The sequence below is a fragment of the Plectropomus leopardus genome, chromosome 5 (assembly GCF_008729295.1).
Source record: "Plectropomus leopardus isolate mb chromosome 5, YSFRI_Pleo_2.0, whole genome shotgun sequence".
In the NCBI taxonomy this organism is placed as follows: Eukaryota; Metazoa; Chordata; class Actinopteri; order Perciformes; family Serranidae; genus Plectropomus; species Plectropomus leopardus.
The window spans coordinates 24,336,119-24,354,405 of NC_056467.1; the positions used below are offsets into that span (position 1 = coordinate 24,336,119).

An 18,287-nucleotide genomic window follows, 5' to 3' on the forward strand; every position below is an offset into this window, starting at 1 on the left:
CACCTCTTTAGAGAGTAACAATACCAAACAAATGGCTCCACACTGACTATTGACTTTAAAAGCGCAAATGACTCTCAGAAAATGCACGCCCCAGTGGAAGATTTATTGATAAAATTCTCACTTGCAAATTAACAAGTGTTTGGTCATTTTCCACCTTCTGTTATCTGCAGCCGCTGCACAAAAGGAATGGTTAAAATGTTGTTTTTTTTCTCCCTGTTCACTTAAAAAATCTGACAAGTTGATCTTAAAATAATCTTGGAAACTGATTGCTCTGAAAAAGGAAAGTAAATATGAATATCAATCTTAATTTATGTTTACTTGATATCTAACTGTTAGTTTACTTGAAATTTAGCTGTATTTACTTCATTTTGTGCAGTTGTTGCTGCTCAAAGAGGACATGTGAATTACTTTGTTCCTTTTAAGTGTTAGCTGTTCCAGCGAACCAAGTTAGTTGTAAACTTAACAATTATATATAGGGAACAAATTAAGACTATTAGTTATATTTAGTTGCATTTTTCCAGGTAATCTGTCTTTGTGGATTTTTGTAAAGTAACATCAGCTTATCAGATTTTAGAGTGTGGTGAGGGTTGGGAACAGTTGCTGTTGTGGGCTTTAGCCAAATGAGTCATTATTAAATAATTGTTTTATGGCTATATTTAATAGACATATATTTATCCATAATCATTGATTGTTTTGTCTGAGGTTGGCAGAGTTTGCCAAAGCAGTTTTCAAATGCATGTTAGTGAACATTTTTAAATGCGACCTTGAGAATCAGATGGAAGTTTAATAGTCAGCTAATGTTTCCACTGGGCTATGCTAGACCAAGGGACTTTAGTGCCTGGAATGAGTATGAATTACTGCACTCATTAAACAGTAATGAAACACTGCCCTTCAGCCTGTGTTCACCTCCTACACACACTTGAGAATTACCCAAGCATGGAAGAAGCTGAGGACTAGACCAGGTCTGATGCACACCAGATTACTTGGAGGGGAGAAAGAAAGGGGTAGCTGACCTCAGTTAAACTTTTACCCATTCAGGATGTGCTTCTTTTTTGATTTTTTTTAAGAGGGGGCGGGTCACACCAATATTTTGACAACTTTCTGCCCAAACATTTATTTTATTTTTAATCTTCCTTACAGTTAGATTTTAATGCAGTTGCTCTTTAAAGGTTAGTAGTGGCTCATTAACGTGGATCTTATGTTCATAGGGTTTGCCATCAGTTCCATATATTATGATAACATTGTTTCCCCCAGAGCCCTTTTTGCAGGGGCAATGTCTCTGATTGTGACTGGAACAAAAATAAGCCAGAGCATTTTTTCCCGCTCTAGCAGAATGGTAATTTGTTGATTCGAGACTTTTTTTAAGAGCAGAGATAATGCTATGGAGAGAGGTCTAGCTAAGCAAGACTTGTGAGAACATAAACAACGTGTGTTATTATCACAGACTATATAAATAATGGACATAGCTACTGTGATGTCACCCATTGGTTTTTGGCCTGCAGTTTTAAAGCCTCAAATTCGGCATTTCGACTGTCGCCATCTTGGCTTTTTGGAGCTAGAAGTAAACATATTTGGATGACAGGCTGGGACTGTTAAAGAACAAGGGGTAGATCTGATATAAGGACACTATTGACAGCCAGCCTGTCACTCAAGCAGCCCTGCCCTTGAATATATATAATTTTGGGCCTGGGTGTTATATGACAATGTATACAGAGACCAAACAGGCTCTAATCATGTTAATTTCTGCTGTAAAATTTATCATTTTAACACAGGGGATCATAGAGAACCCCAGTAGTGAGTCCTAAAACACGTAAATCTGGTAGCATTTCAGCACCTTGGGGTCCCTTGTCTCAAAGTCACTGGGTTGTTCTTTTTTATGGGTTTTTGGTAAGAAGCCTTAAATAAGTAGTTAACACTGCTTAAGAGACTTTCATGCTTTGTTCTTCAACATAAAATATATCAGTAAATACCCCATGCATGTACTTTGAAGCTTTCATGTGTCTTAAAAAAGACAGTTGATAACAAGTGGCTTACATTTCAGCCTCGTAGCTGTGATGACGCAACTGTAGTGTAGTTCATTTTAACCTAGAAATAGCTTTTTACTTCTGGCATTTGCATTTAGGCTTAAAAAATCCTGGAAGTGGTTTGTCTGTGAAGATTATCTCACTGAACAAAACGTGTAAGTACCATAAAGGTTTGTTCGTCTCAGAGCTTATTTTCTGTAGTGATCCAAAATCCAATGGAAAAATGCCATAGGCTTTTTGACTAGGGAACTAGGGCGAAATTAGCTTCCGGATTGACCAACAGAAAACAGCATTCCTGGGGCACTCTATCGGACATTTCTCTGTTGCGGAGTAAGCCTCAAAAGGCCATTCATTTAACTACAATTTTTGGCACTTGCGCATTGGCTTCATTGTACAGCCCTGGATGTTGCCACGTGGCTTTAAGAAACGATTGACATGATGGCCAAAGAAAAAAACGGAAGTCTCCTTTCTGAAATGTGTTCTCCGTCATCAATTACTCCATGACCTAAATACTGCAGCTGAAGTCAGATAACAAGGATCACATCATTTCAAATGCAGACTCTCACATCTGCACAAATCAGCCATCCCGTCTTTGTAGTGCATACTGTACATGTGTTTCAGTACTTTTGACTTGATGGTCTGACCCATACTGTCAAATGTTCTAATATCAGCTTGTAAAAATGATTGACCCAGCCTTGTTGCATTTTTATGTCCTTACATAGTTCCCTCTGTTGTTAAGGTCTTTTCTTCTGTCCATCTCACTGCTGTGCTCCCTCACAATAACTGCCCTATTTCTTGCTTTGTGTCCTTATTCATCCTCGCCTCACTGTATTCATTTCTGAATGCTGAGCAGTCAAAGTTTCCTCTTGCTTTAGTCCTAAACCACAGTCCCTACTGCACAGATCTCATGTCTGCATTCTTCTCCTGTGAGGTCTTCAGATCAGTCCCTCATGAGTGCTGTTTGACATGATAATCTATGCACACAGTTTGTCTACATGAACATGACATATTGTCTATTTTGTTGCTGCGTGTGAATGTTTTTGGCCTTGGACCCTTCCTGTCTCACACAGTTCTGACATGCACTGCAGGCTTTGTTGCGAGGAAATCCAGCCAGGAGACAGCCTCGTCCTTTGGGGAGGTCAGGGCTGAAGCTCGGTCAGGTCTGGGTAGGTGGAGATCTTGGCTCATCAAGTGGCCGACGTGGAATGTTTGAGCCTGTTGCTAGGCAAAGAGGAAGGTTTTGATTTACCATTGCGTCTTTCGAGCAGCTTGTCGCAATTAGTGATGTCAGGAGGGAAAGAAACAAATATGAAGCATTTCTTCAAAGGGCAAGCATATCCTTCCCATGAGTTCATTCTTTCCTTGGATTTCTCAGGGAAAAAGGGGGCAAAAGTGCAGCCTATTTCTCTCTGGTCAAATTAGGTGTTTGCAGGCTGGGGCTCTTCTTGTTCTCTGGTGCAGCGTGTTACACTTTGAGCTGACTAAATGGGTTGCAAAGAATTCAAACAGTGACGCAGCATAAAGATGGCCACGGATACAAAGTTTTTCATGTTTATCTTATTAAAAATCTTATTTGTTTACAGGATAAGATGGATAACCAGTAATGAAACTAGTGACAGAGCTGTGCCTCTGCTCTGCAGCCTATTTCCTTGATGAAACAGCATGACAGCTTTGTTTAACGCACTGCTTACATTTCATTTGCCTGCAGTATTTTAGATAATATTTCACGGAGCTCTAGTTTGCGAGCGCTGGCTGTGTTCGTCATGGTCTCAGCTAGCAGTGCCAAGTTTCCCCACTCTCCTCCTGGCTGTAGGTATCCCATGCAGAGGCCATCTGTCTCGCCTCCCATAATGGTAAGGGTGGAGTCCTCTTTAAGCACTTCCCCCCTTTCTCTCCCTCCTTTCTTACGTACTCCCAAATGCTTACTGTAAAACAAACAGAACATAGCACGGATGGAGTCTAGTTTCTTTGTATGCTTTGACAGGCCTGAAAGCTGACACACAGCGATAGACAAACTGCGTACGGTAGCAGTTGGAGTGTCGTGTCAGGTAGCTGCAGTATGTAGAGTATGTTCGGGAGAAGGCTGGTCTGAGACACGTGTCTGCATGCATCAACACAATGTCACGCATGCCAAGCATGTTAGTTTACCACTGCTGCAAGAAGATTTTTATCAGCGTGATATTCTTGAATCAGTTATAGAGATATATTTGCAAATGTTAATCTCACCATCAAGATTTTATCATGGCAGTATAGTTTAATTATAATTTTCAAGCAAAGAAACTGTGTTGCACCAGTAAGGTGACAACAAACAGCTGTTGTGTCAGCTCAGATGACCGTGGAGTGCAGAATGTAAAACCCACATGGCTCTGACCCTGATTCTCCCTCACACCAGTGCACCCAGAGGACTCCAGCAGACGCAATGCAAACACAGAGCAACACATGCACTGCTAAGCACATTATAGCAGTGTGGGCTTTTTTTAGACCAGGTCATCATTCAAAGGTGGGAAGAAGATGTAAATAGATGCCTAAATTATCTTGGAGAGATGAACTTACAATCAAAAGTGACTTTACCAAGTGTCTTTTCAATGAATGACAAGTAAGTCAGACTGATTTTATACTTAAGCTTAATAGGTTAAGAGCATCAGTACAGTGCAGAACCCCAGTTTACAACAACCCATCTAAAAAGATTTAGGTTGTTAATTATGATTAAGATCAGAGTTCTTTAGTTGTCATTTATACCCCTTTTCCACCAAAATTGGCGCCTGTAAACTCCTCTCCCGTGTCCATTAGACCAAAGCTATGTACACGGCTCTGTAGCAAAGGAGTATGCCTTTCTCTGTGTTAATTTGTTTTTTTCTGGTGTGTCCCATCTGACGTCACAAGTAGGCTGGAAAACAAGTTTGTAAACAGTAGAATGCAGCAGGGAGGCTAATTTTTTATGTCTCTTACTTATTTAGTCTCTCTCTCAAACTCGGCGCCAACTTAGTTTGGAATGATGTTTGAGCGCTGCTTGGGCAGAGACGGACGGTGTTTTGTGGTGTCCTGTCATTGCATTGCATTGCGCCGGTCTGGGGGCTAAAATCAGCATGTCCACCCAAGTTTTGTATTTCCATCACTGCCGATGGAAGCCGATCAGTGCTGGACCCATGACTACTGCAGAGTAATTTGATCCAAGAGTGAATGCCGATTGTAACCTTTCCCAGCAAATAAAAAAGCCAGATGTTAACAGGCATCTGATTATTGTTTGATTTTTTAGCTCAGAGCTTCATGCTGGAGGCTGGGCGTTTCTTTTTTTCTGAGCGCCGAAATTTGAAAAATGCCACACTTGGGGTAAAAACAATGTGTTCATGACTGTCTCTTCAGCTGCTCAGTCAATGTGAAGGAGGAACAAATATCACAAGGACAAATCATCACATTACATGAATAAGTGCTAAACAACAACAATAGCGGTGAAATCTGTGAATATACTGTATATATTAAGTTTCCTCTCATTAACCCATTCAGACCAGTGGGTCCGTCCTCTCTCCCTGCATTCTTCACCCAGAGCACGTACTCCAGCCTACCTTGTGCCTTGTTACTTTCATAAATTTTCCACGTCGCATCAACCAGACGAAACCAATACTTTCTCGGCTGATGAAACGCTGTGCCTCCTAAGCGCTCTCAAACGCTCCCAGCTGGGCGTTTCCTGAGGAGGGCCTGGTGTTTTCAGCTAGGAATAACACGCTTTAGTGGACATGGCCACTTGTGACTCTTATTCACATTGGGATCATCTCTATAGTAAATTAAATAATGAGAATAAACTATTCCTCATTTTTCTGGGGACCCCCTGGAACTCCCTCAAAGACTCCTGGGGGTCCCGGCCCCCTGGTTGAGAATCACTGGTTTACGCAGTAAGGCAAGAAACACATGGAAAATATTTTGAAAATGTGGGTCGGCAGAGAAAAAAACAAACAGGAAAGCCCAAGTATTATAGTACAGCATGAAACTTCCCAACACAATGCAACATACATTTAGGGCTCAGCAGCCATTCAAACAAAATGCCTGACTCTTACACACATGGGAAGAGATGCACATTTGGACAAGAGAGATTCTGTGTGTGTGTGTGTAATCACTAAAATTACAGGGGACGTAATGGAGCGCAGGGAGCCTCAGCCTCCTTTGGCTATATTCCTCACAAACCAAGATAGCATTGCTGTGGCTCACCACTCACATTCATGCCAAAGACTCAAAATACCAGCCAGTGGACCACTTTTATGAGCTTTACTCCATACACATCCGAGGCTACGTACAAAGTGGAAATTTATGGCTCCCAATATAGCTTACTCTGACTGCAACTGTGTTAAGAAAACTGAGGCATATTGTTTGAATATTTTGAATGAAATCAACTTTTTTCATTTTATCTGCTAAACAAATATTTCCACAAGGCTTTCTGTTGATCTACTCCATAAAATTCACATTTGAAATTTGTAGTGCCCCTTAAAATGTTTAAACGTATATGTTTCTATCAATGACTCATTTGTTGGATTTGTCTCACAAAAAAATGAGCTTGGATGGATGCCCCCCCTCCCCCCCCCCCCATTCAGGGCTGCTGTAGCCACAGCCTGTAATTTAGGATTTATTTCAGGTTAGGTTTGCAAGATACAGGATTCATTCTCACAGACTTGGTTGTTTTGCTTTGTTTTTGTTTTTGTTTTTTTTTTCTACAACCCAGAAGCCCATTTGTCAACTGTGACATGCAGATTACTATGCATACAGCTCACACATCATGGACACTGAATTAAATTACACTCTCTACAGTGTCAATTTCTCAAAAGCCCTTTTTACACAGAGATAACGCTATAGAGACACAAAGTCTCTTTATGCCGCCGTTGCATTTTTACACAGAATCAAACAATGGCAGCATCGCTACCTCTCCTGTTTGTGATTTTAGACAGCATGCCGGCATTACAGAACCAAAACAGGCATGGCGGACGTGACAGATGTGACATGTACCCAACAGTTTCTAGTGTGACTTATAATGTGTTATCACCGCTTTCTAAACAATATATATACATACATACATATATATATATATATATATATATATATATATATATATATATAGATGGCATAAAATGGGAATAACAACCATTTACCGCCCCTGTGATATGGTGACTGATGACGTCCTCTGTTTGGAGGGTAAGGAGCTCACAGACCTCATTATTTTTTCACCAATTTGCGGACATTTTCAGCTGCTGTTCTTCTTTGAGCTAGCTGCTAACTGCTCTCCTTTAAACCTTTTAAATCTCCCATGCATAACAAGTCATCAAAACGTCACACCCTTGCCACCCATAATCCCTTCCTGCCAGCTTGCCCTCTTATACAGAAGTTGTTTCTACCTGCTGTTACTACCTCTGATGCTGCCTTGAAGGCAAGACAGCTCTTTGCCCCCATTCTGAAATCATATATTTTATACAGAATGGCGAGGCAGAAAATTGGCATGAAATTCCCACTATGGAAGAGGCCGTGTTAAAGAGGCAAAAGTTAAAGAGTGATTAGACCCCCATACCACTTTTTTCAGTTGAAAAGCAATATATATGGGCATTTAATGTTGTTGATTGATTCAGGTCTTTTTTTTTTTTTCCTTTTTTTAAAATATTTTTTTGGGGGGGGGGGAGGTCGAGGACGGAATCAAACCCGCAGCCACTGCTGCGACGATGTGACCTCTGAGCCTCCTGGCACCCCGATTCAGGTCCAGCTCTTGACATTTGAGTGCGAAGTTTAAAAAATTCTACATATTGTGCACAAATATATAAAATGATTGCCCGCTAAAGGTTAAACCTGGCTATTGCAATTGAATTTTGCTATTGGCTGGTCCTGGTAGCAGGATCCTACTCTCATCACCAACTAAGCCCTCTATCACTGCCCCGTTGCTGCCCTCTGACCAACCAACCACTTTGTGTGTGTGCAGAGGGGGTAGGGAGGTGCTGTGGATCAAGAGGCAGTACGATTGGGTACTGGGTGTGTCTCATCCCCCCTCCCAGCTCTTCCCATCTTTGAGACTTTTTTTCACAGTTCAAATTAAGGGCCTCATAAAAAAACTATTAAATAGCCTGTTTTGTTTCATCTCGTTCCAGTTACTTTTTTTCTTTCTTGCTTAAAAGGTGCTCTGATGATTAGCAAGAGGGACAGTCTGAGTGTCCTGCGGTGAAAGTGTGTTGCTTATTAAGAGGCAAAGCAGAGTACTCAGACTAACCTCAAACATGTCTGGTCTTTTTTTTTTTTTTTTTTTTTTTTTTTTTTACACCAAGAAAAACTTGGCTGTTACTGAGTGAAGGGAGTGAGTGTGTAATGATGACATGTAGAAAACTAATCAAGAATGTAGTTTTAATCTGAGCTTCACTGCTGGCACATCCCAGCTACTGTACTTTGTGTTCTAATCTCTCTTTAAACTGTCACAGTAGATTAGGATAAAACTTACTGTTTGACAAATTGAATCTAGATTTGGATTCACAGACAATTTTTTTCCACTGCTAGACACCAGAGAACAAAAGCTGTAATCTTTGATTAATTGATTAAAGCTGCAACAATAATGTGCTGCTGTTGTTTTTCCGACTCTTATCTCTCTTCTTTCTCTCTCAGTAGGTGTAAGCAGCAACCAGGTGGTTGTTCCTGAGAAAGTGAATGCAGTGCTGGGAAAGAACATCACACTGGGCTGCAGAATAGAGATGGGCTCCAACCTCAATCTCACACAGAGCTCGTGGGAACGCCGTCTTCCTTCAGGCACCATTACCTTGGCAGTGTTCAATCCAGAGTTTGGAACCTCCATCTCTCCAGACTACATCAAGCGCGTCTCATTTGTTTCCCCCTCTATACGAGATGCTACCATCACCATTGAAGGAGCTAGCTTTGCAGACGTCGGGTCCTACACCTGCAAAGTGGCAACATTTCCTTTGGGCAACACACAAGCATCAACCTATGTTAATGTATTAGGTAAGGTAGAGCTCTCTTACTTCCTTTTTCATTGTATTGAGTGCTTCTTCATGCTGTTCCATAATCTCACTTGTCAAAGCAGGCCATTGTTGGATGTGATTAAGCAAAGATTAGGTGAACGTTAAGTGTTCTCTCCGGAGGAACAAACTCCCTGAAGCTACCAAGCTTTTTAAATTGCTATCTGGACAGAAGCCATTTAAATTTAAATCCCTACAGAAATCTGCAGTGCGGTGTCACTCACTGAAAAAAACTTGCTACGTTAGCTTTAAATTAATCTTTTTATAAGGTCTTCCACATGGCTTCTAACATAAAAACCAAAAAACGCACATATTAATGCTTGGCGGGAATATACAGACTCTCTTTTTATGTAGTAAATATGTAAATAACGTGCACAAAGTCCAAACTGTCTCAGCTTGATGCAACTAGTATCATGCAAGAACAAGTTAATTGCAGGGTGTGATATGGAGTGACTCTCATGACATTCACTTGCATTTATAACCAAGCTGCATGAAAAAAGTTTCATGTTTAAGCACTGGTCTTGAAACTACAATGTGCATCTATTTCCCCTGAGGCAGTGAGGATTGTTGTTAGTGGTGACCTCTTTACCCTTTGTCACTAATTATAAAATCATACCTCAGGCTGACTAACTGGCATTTGTGAAGCTCTCACAGGCATTGAGAAACAGATGACAAACTTGGCAGTCTGCAATGTCGAAAATATATAATTAAAGATGCTATACTTTGGGATATCTGCACTTTTAGTATCAGCATAATTTTCTTTTTTTTTCTTTCTTTTTTTTTTTTTTTGATTGCCTCTAATACTCTGAAATGACATCTGCAGTGTTTGGCTCTATAAAAAAATTAAATTTATTAGTCACAGCCTTAAAATGTTATGGATTACTTTACTTATTACTCCCTGCCAGCACTTATTCGTTAAACCACAGATCTAAGGGATTTTTCTGAAAGGCAGAAAGTCAGTCATGGAGGCAGCATTTCATCAACCATCAGTTCTTTGTCGCGTGTAGCCTGTTGCCCACTATCATAATCCAGTTTTGGTTGTTTAGCCAGTGTAGTACAGCCGTCCTCTGTAGCTGAGGAGAGATCACCCTCAATGAGATGCAATTATTCACCGCCACTAATTACTGTCTGTCCCAACCTAAGCAGTACTCAAACATCAATCCAAATTAGTCTGCACCGAGTTTTAAAGAGAGACTAAATAAGGAAGAGATATTAAAAAAATAGGTAACCACCATAAAGTTTTCACAGACCTCTGTCCATGCTGCTTTCTACAGTTAACCCGTTCTCCAGTCTGTGATGAAGCACAGACACACCAAAGAACTTGTCTGCTGCAGCGCTGTGTATACGGCTCTGCTCCAGTGGCAACGAGAAAGCAGTCTGTAGCCTATTATAGTGGGTTTACCCATGTTAAAAAAACCTGCATGCACACACAGTACCACTTCTCCAAACAACAATAATCTTGACATCTTTCCCCTCAGACCAAATCAAAGAAAGTGGAATGCTTTCAGCTTCTTATGTAAGAATTTCCATTGTCCAAGCTAGCTTACTGCTTTGTGATGTACTTGATTACGAAGATAAATTCGGCAATGTGATTGATCATAGGATTTCAAATCACTACATCAGTACATCAGTAGAAAGGTGACAAGTTGTAACCATTTGTTTTTGGGGTACCTATAATATCATTATGGAAATGTTATTAGTAATATGATATACTACTTATTACTAGGAAAAGTTATACTATTGTTATATAATATAATATGACTAGCAATGCTTGTTACTCGTAACAAAGATGTTTGTTTATTGCTCCTTGATATGAATGTGATACATTTTTAATGGAAATTCAAATTACCGTTTTCTTGTTTTCCCAAAGCATTGCGCACATACACTGTACTGTCTGTGTACCGGTGTTAACATGTATATTCTACGCTGTATGGAGCACATACAGAAACTCCCTCTCTTAGGAGCATCAACGTTGAACTTTCTCTGTGGTCAGCATATGTTTCAAGCCCTAAATTGGTGGTTGGATTGCACTCAGGCAGTGCTGAGAGTTGGAGATTGCACTGTAGGCAGTAGTTTCTTGTCTCACTCAAGAGACTGAAGGAGACTGTGATGACTAATGAGTGGTACATTAAGTGCTGCTGTAACAGCCACAGTGTCTGGGACCTCACAGAGTTCAGCTTCACCTTGCGTTGCTCTCTGAGCAGTTTCTCAGGCATGTTGGGATTTTTATGGTTCAAACAAACACATACATGCACACCCATAGACAAATACATGCTTAGGCCTACTTTACAATTCTCATGTAATTAGAGTGTGATTATGGTGGAAATATATGTTCTTGGCAATTAGATACATGTCATGTGGGCACAGGGTGTTTTTCTTAAAGATCGCACATCACAATTACAAGACGTAAACTCAGCAAAGTCAAGTTCCCAAGACAGCGATTAAGACTGGCTTCTTCATCTCTGCCTCATTTTGGGTTAACTTAGGCCACTTTCACAGGAGTGTTTTGAGAAAGGAAGAGATAGCTGCATCGAAGAAAAAAAAATCTGGATCACACGTCAGCATTTGGTCAATATATTAATGTTTATAATTCAAGTTCATTAAAGGGGACTGATTATGCTTTTCCATTTCTGTGTCATATATCTAGTGTAACATGGTCATATTAAACTTGGCTTAAGTGTCAGATAATGAGGTACAAATACGTAAAAGTAATCCCTGTAAGCAAAAACTTGAGTTTTCCAGCCACTCTGAATACTCTGTTTCCAGTATTTTTTTTCAACTGTGGCTACAGTATGAAGTCACAGTGTGTCACAGTGATTCCGCCATAGTCTTATTTGTCCCGCCACAGTCTCAATAAATGGAGCTGGACTGTTAATTAGGAGTGGTATTAAAATATATACACTGCTGGGTTACTTATAGCATAGTGGCGTCAGAGACAGGCAGCAGAACGTCTAGCACATTAAAAGTAAAACTAAACCGTGCAGTCTGCTGGGCCTCAAACTTTCTTTCACTTACAAAAATCTGCAAATATCTTCTCTCATCCATCTATCTGATCAGCTGTGAACGTATCAACAGATCAGTTATCCACACTGTGCCGGATGTCTTTATTTGGTCATCATTTCCAGGCACGCTGCTGCATGTGCTTCTATTGGTGATTTTTCACAATAAAATGTTATGCTATTCTCCGTTACAGTCATTCGTTGGTGCATGTACGCAGCTACATGAAGCTGCTAACATTAGTACATTAGCACAACATGCAATCTCTCCCACTGATGTTGTTGATGTTGTTCATTTCTCCCTTATTTAGGATAATATTCTTCCTGGAACATATCCTGTTGTGTTAAGAAGCTTTTATTGGGGATTTTTCACAGTAGAAAGCATCGCTGTTCTGTGTTACAGTCATTCTGCAGCTGCTACATGTAACCACCAGCTAATGTTAGAGAAAACATGTAATCTTTGATCTTTTCTCCTAGAATTTGGATCATATTCCTACTGGAACATGTCCAGTTGTGTTTAGAAGCTTTTATTGGTGATCTTTCATGATAGAAAGTGCCACTATTCTCCATTAGAGTCTTTTCCTGGCTGCAAGTATACTGCCGCATGTAGCTACAAGCTAACGTCTGTAAAAGCATGTAATCTTTGTTGCTGATGTTATTAATTTATTCCAGATTTTGGACCATATTGCTGTTGGTTGTGTTTACAAGTCTTTATTGGGGGGTTTTCATGGTCGGAAGTGTCACTATTCCTCGTTACAGTCATTTCCTGGCTGCAATGAAGGTGTAGAGACACTGGGATACAAAAAACACGGAAATGCTGACCAATCAGAGCAGACCAGGCTATTTTTGGAGGGATGCCAAAAGAGACAGGCTAATAGAGCATCTCATACAGATGGCGAATACAGGTATTCCAGCACAGATAGCATGAGGAAGGAAGTGGTCTGTGAGTATAGAGGCATGTTACCACGATAGTAGAAACCTTTATTAGAAATATAAACCTGAAAATAAGCGTAAGTGGTCCTCTTTAATAAACTCTCTATATACACAGTATTGGATTAACAGTGTGTATTTACTTCAGTTTAAACAACTCAACTCAAAGTTCCAGGTTTTGATTCATGTTTATATTTTGAGGTTGAGGAAAGAGCACTTGACCTCATTTGCATTCCTTTGAAATGAACTAAACTAAAGCGATGAAAAGGCTCAAACCCATGAATAATAGACCTAAGTCACGACACATAATAATGATTAACAGGTGCAGTGGGCATTGACTTAATTTCAAAAGTTACACTTTCGATACAAACCTTCTCTTGCATTAATCACGAGACACTCAACGCACAATATTTGATTTGGCTGTCTTGCTTTTTTTTTTAATCATGTGTCTAAAGCCTTTCACAGAAAAGGCCCAAGTTTTTAAGGAACAGTTCAGCAGGAAGTGTGCTGCAGTACGTGAGCCAAAAGTCTCCACCAGTTAGCAATAGGAAGGAACCAGAGGAGGAAAATATGACACATAAAGTGAATGAATTAGCATGACCCTTTGTGTGAAAGTGCTGACAGGTGAATGGGAAATCTAATGAACTGCAATTGACTTTCCTAAACATGCACACATATTAAGTTGGTGGGGCAGATTTTATCGATAAGTGTTTGTGCTTTCTGCTCCAACCATGAACAGCATCCTTTTTTGTTTTAAGTTGTCTGTTCACCCATGTGGCCAATAATGCAGCTTCTTATTTGCTGAGTCATAAAACTGAGGAATCAGCCCCACAGAGGGATGGTTTAAGTTGCTTACTCACTGAAGCCAAGGTCATACTTTTTTCTGTGGTGGGAAATGTTTCATTTCTCCTTTCAGTCTATTCAGATAATGCTGGACTTCCCCTCCAGTTTCTGTGAAGTAACACACAACATGCAAGCTATATTTTGTTTGCACGTTGATGTATGTCCTATATCTTATCTTTTCATGTTCTGTTACCAATCAGCTAATGTGGCCAGCCTTAGCTGACAGCTCACTTGCACATAATTTCATTGATCTTATCTGCTTGCTGAGCGTGGTCTCATTTGCACGATGAATTATGGCTGTTTTGCTTCACAAACTGGCCTTTGATGCTTGACAGCATTTAATCAGTGGTGAAAGAAGTATTCAAATCCTTTACTTCAGTGAAAGTACTAATACCAACCTGTAAGAATACTCTATACTCTATTGTATAGTAATGTCCTGTATGGAAGACATTACTTAAGTAACAGTAAGTAAGTATAATCAGGAAAATGTACTTAAAGTATTAAAAGTGAAAGTAACCCATGTTGACTAACCATGGGGAAAAAAAAAAACACCCAAAATTTTTTTTAAGAAAAAACACCACAAAACTCAAAATAATTTTAAAAAAAAGAAGAGACACCCCAATTCTCAATTTTTAAAAATAGAGAAAAACTTAAATGTTTATTAAAATAGTTGACAATTAATTTTCTGTGACCTGACAGATTAAACAACTAATCTTTATGCTTGTACTTGTGCTAAACTGTTTGGTAATTAAGTAATAGCAAACATAATATTTTATAAAATCTCCTTGTTTTTTATGCCAAAAATCTTAATTAGTAAATAGTGAAGTACATAGTACAATATTTTTTTCTGATTTAGTATAATGTAGCATGACAAGAAAATACTTAGGTAAAGTACCTCAAATTCGTACATAAGTACAGTACATGTACTTTGTTACATTCCACTCCTGCATTTAATGTTGTTTAAGTACTAACCTTTTGCATCACAGCAGCCAAAATCTAAAAAATCTACAAAAATGATGGCTTTTTAATTCAGAACTACTATAGATCACCATACTGACTGCTTTAAAGAGTAAAAATGTAAGTTTATAGGTTTTGGATGATAGATCTTTCTGTAAAAATGTCCAGACGTGATGAACATTGAACATCTCATTAAATCCCCTGTTTCTAGGGGTCCTCGCTCTGACGTCAGTGTTCAGTGTGCATATGTGGATCAGTGTGTACGTGGGCGGGAAAGGGCCAATGCAGCCAGTTTTCTGAAGGGAAATCGTTACCCTTTCCCCTAAAGCATTTCCACTCATCCAAAGCGTTCCCCTCCCTTCCTGACGGCAACTCCAAATTAACACGTCTCTCTGATTTAGTTATTCTGAAGCTTCAGCCAGCTCGCCTCTTAACATAGAGCAGCTACTGTTTATAGTCAGAGGCCTGTGAGGAGGGGCAGAGGGAAGTGAATGAAGAATGTGAGTGGATGACCGAGAGCGATGTCCCCGCCCCTGCAGTGGGTACAGGAGACGCCAGGTTATTTTTGGAAAAAGGGGGAGCCGGGAGGTATTGAATTTGTTGTTGGACCTCCTGCTTGGTCGGAGGAGTGGGGTGGCAGATGTCTTAAAGGTGATGGCCTTGTGTTGTGGATTAAGCTGGTGTGTGTCCCCCATGTGCTTTTAAAACGGTCATTATTGTAGCAAGTGGAACAGCTGGTCTTTTAAAAAGGACAGAGCAGAGAAGGTGGTGCTCTGCAGGAGAAAGAAAAAATTAAGGAAGAAATTAAAGGGATATTTTGCTGATTTTCAACCAGCTTTGTATCAAAACAGTGTGGGTTGTATGTGTAGATGAACTGTTATTAACCTCCCTCCATCTAACCACTGCCCAGATACCCCTCCTCCCCCTACTCTCGGGCTTTTGCTCAAATTATAGGTAGTCTCTCTGCAATTGCATATTGCCCACCACTGCAGACAAAGAGTTATAAAGCTGGATCAAGAGACTTACCTGCCACTCTCTCTCCAACTCAGACAGAAATTCAGTCAAAAGGTGAAACTAGGCAGTGGTCCTCCTTACATATTTTAATGCCCTGTTTAGCTGTAATAGCAAGAATTTATGAACAGAAAGTGGCTGCCATACTGCTTCCTGCACAGTGAAAATGGAGGCAGAAAAAACAAAGATCAAACAGTAAAACTAAGCAGCGCCAATCGAACATTAACCAAGATTCTGTTAAAGCGTTGGCCATTTCTCATATCAAATGTTGTCAGAAACATGTCAGAAACATGTTTTAGCTTACCATTTAACTAGAGTAAAAGATCTGGCCAACCGTCATTGTTTCCAACGGACCAGTCCACATGATGTCCCCCACCAGCAGGAGCATTCATTGGTCTGGAAGGGAGAGCTGCATTCTGGTAGTTGTAGGTTTAGTATTTGCGTCTCTCTACTGCTTTCATTCTAAGTAGCATTAAAAAGTCTTAAATCCCACTTGTCTTGAAGGTGCAGGTGTAAACTGTGTAGCAAGTACTTCAGTACCCCCCCCCCCCAGCAGAGTATTTTTTGCATTCCGACTCCCCCTTTCCCTCTTTTGTCTTGCTGAACTCTCCCAAGTGTCATCTCTGACAGTTTGTGATTATTAAACCTTTTATTAGGCCTGTGCAGCATAAGCTAAACTGTTCTATTACTTTGCACAACAGGTCGAGGGTTGCATTATTCTGGTCACGTCCCTCTTGCATGGATCTGTTTTGCCTCACTGTTAAGAAAATCCTTGTTCAGTCTAAACCTGCAGGTACTCTCAGGAAGCCGGTATAACATAACTCTAAGTGCTGAGAGGTGTACTGTAACCTAGCTCCTCGTCTTCCAGTACAACACAGTCAAATACAAACATAACGCAGTGTCAGTTGACTGCCAGTAGCCTCCGATTCTGCAATATTTTTCCCAGTCATGCAAACATCAGGCTTTGCTAGAGCCATGCAGTGCCTCCTCAGTCACACAACAATAAAGACAGCTCAGTCTCTGAGATGCCTCCATATGATTTAATGGCATGGTTCATCAATTTTTAATGAATATATGAAATGGAAGAAGTCAATTTGCTTTCTCTGACAGTTAAGTATACAAAGGCCACTTCCTTCTGTCCACATACAATGTGATGGACATAATTTATTCATAAACATACACAAAAGAATCAATATACATTTTGTAATGTTTTCTCCATTCTGTCATTTCCTCTCCTCCCCCTTCTCTCTCTCCTTCTCTTTATCACAGTGGAGCCAAAGGTCTATGTGTCTGCCGGCCCCACGGCTCTGCTGGACGGCGGGAACGAGTCACTGGTGGCCACCTGCATAGCAGAGCGTGGCCGCCCCGCTGCCGAGGTTTTCTGGGAGACAGAGCTGTACGGACGAAGCGAGAGACTGAGTCACGACGAGCTCAACGGCACCACCACTGTACACGTACGCTATATGTGGCAACCGCAGAGCTACGCCCAGGGGAAGACGCTCACCTGTGTGGTGCGCCACCCGGCCCTGCAAACAGAGTTCCGAATCCCCTTCATACTAAACGTTCAGTGTAAGTGCTGAATAATAAGACCTCCTTCATTCTGTTTTATCTTTTACTTACAGTTTAGAGGAAAAGTCTGGCGGTATTCTTTATTTATCTTACTGACATATCAATCAATCAATCAGACTTTATTTGTTTAGCACTTTTCATACAAGCAAACTGTAACACAAAGTACTTCATACAATAAATCACCCCCCCCACTCAAGGTAGGTCTTGAGTTTGCTCTTAAAAATATCAGCCCCCTCTAATGCCCTCTATCTCACAAGAAGAACAAAACCAACAATGTAAAATAATTCTTCTACTAAGTATTGCCTGTCCAGAAGTTCCAATACCATTTTTTTTTGCTGATAACGATTTTTAAGAGCTGTATACTACTAACCTCTTTCTGTGTCACAAAGCCAAAAAAAATGTAAAGATTGAATAATCACCATTACATCTTAGATATATTATATTATACTGTATATAGTTTGGGGGTTACTCAGTAGCCAATGCCCTGGTTGCAGGTTTTACAATACCTATTAAATAATTTGTTACACTCACAATATTCTACTCATTATTTTAGTTGCTGCTTAAACAGTACAGATTCTACTGATACTAGAATTGGATGAATATGGCCTATGCGATCGGCGATGTTACGCACACAACAACACAGCCTCTGATTCCTCGACAGACGCAACCCACTGTATCATGGGATTCTGCTAAGGCTTCTGCTAACAACTAAAAACAACAGTTCTTTTTCGACACAGATAAATTAATGAATAATCACAGAAGACATTCATTGTTGGATGTATTCCTTTTATAAAGTCTCTAAAAAAAACACTGCTGGATTCTGGATTAATAGGCTACTGATTGGGATGGGATCACACTGTAGCGCTCATTGGAAAGCTGCAGCGATGATATTCTAATATATATTATATCAACAATCTCAGAGGGTTTAAAGTTTGTTCATAAATGACATGGTATCAGATCGGTGCATA

At 40.2% G+C, this 18,287-nt stretch overlaps 1 protein-coding gene across 2 annotated transcripts in view; it reads left to right on the top strand.

Annotated features, from left to right (window-relative positions):
- Positions 1 to 18,287, top strand: part of LOC121942796 (nectin-3-like protein) — a 42,381-nt gene that overhangs the window by 13,687 nt on the left and 10,407 nt on the right. The window contains exons 2-3 of one of the 2 annotated variants that reach the window (XM_042486054.1): positions 8,646 to 8,996; positions 17,020 to 17,319. In XM_042486054.1, the coding sequence (XP_042341988.1) occupies positions 8,646 to 8,996; positions 17,020 to 17,319 (651 nt within the window). The remainder of the gene's footprint in view (positions 1 to 8,645; positions 8,997 to 17,019; positions 17,320 to 18,287) is intronic. The other variant, XM_042486055.1, reaches the window with a different exon arrangement.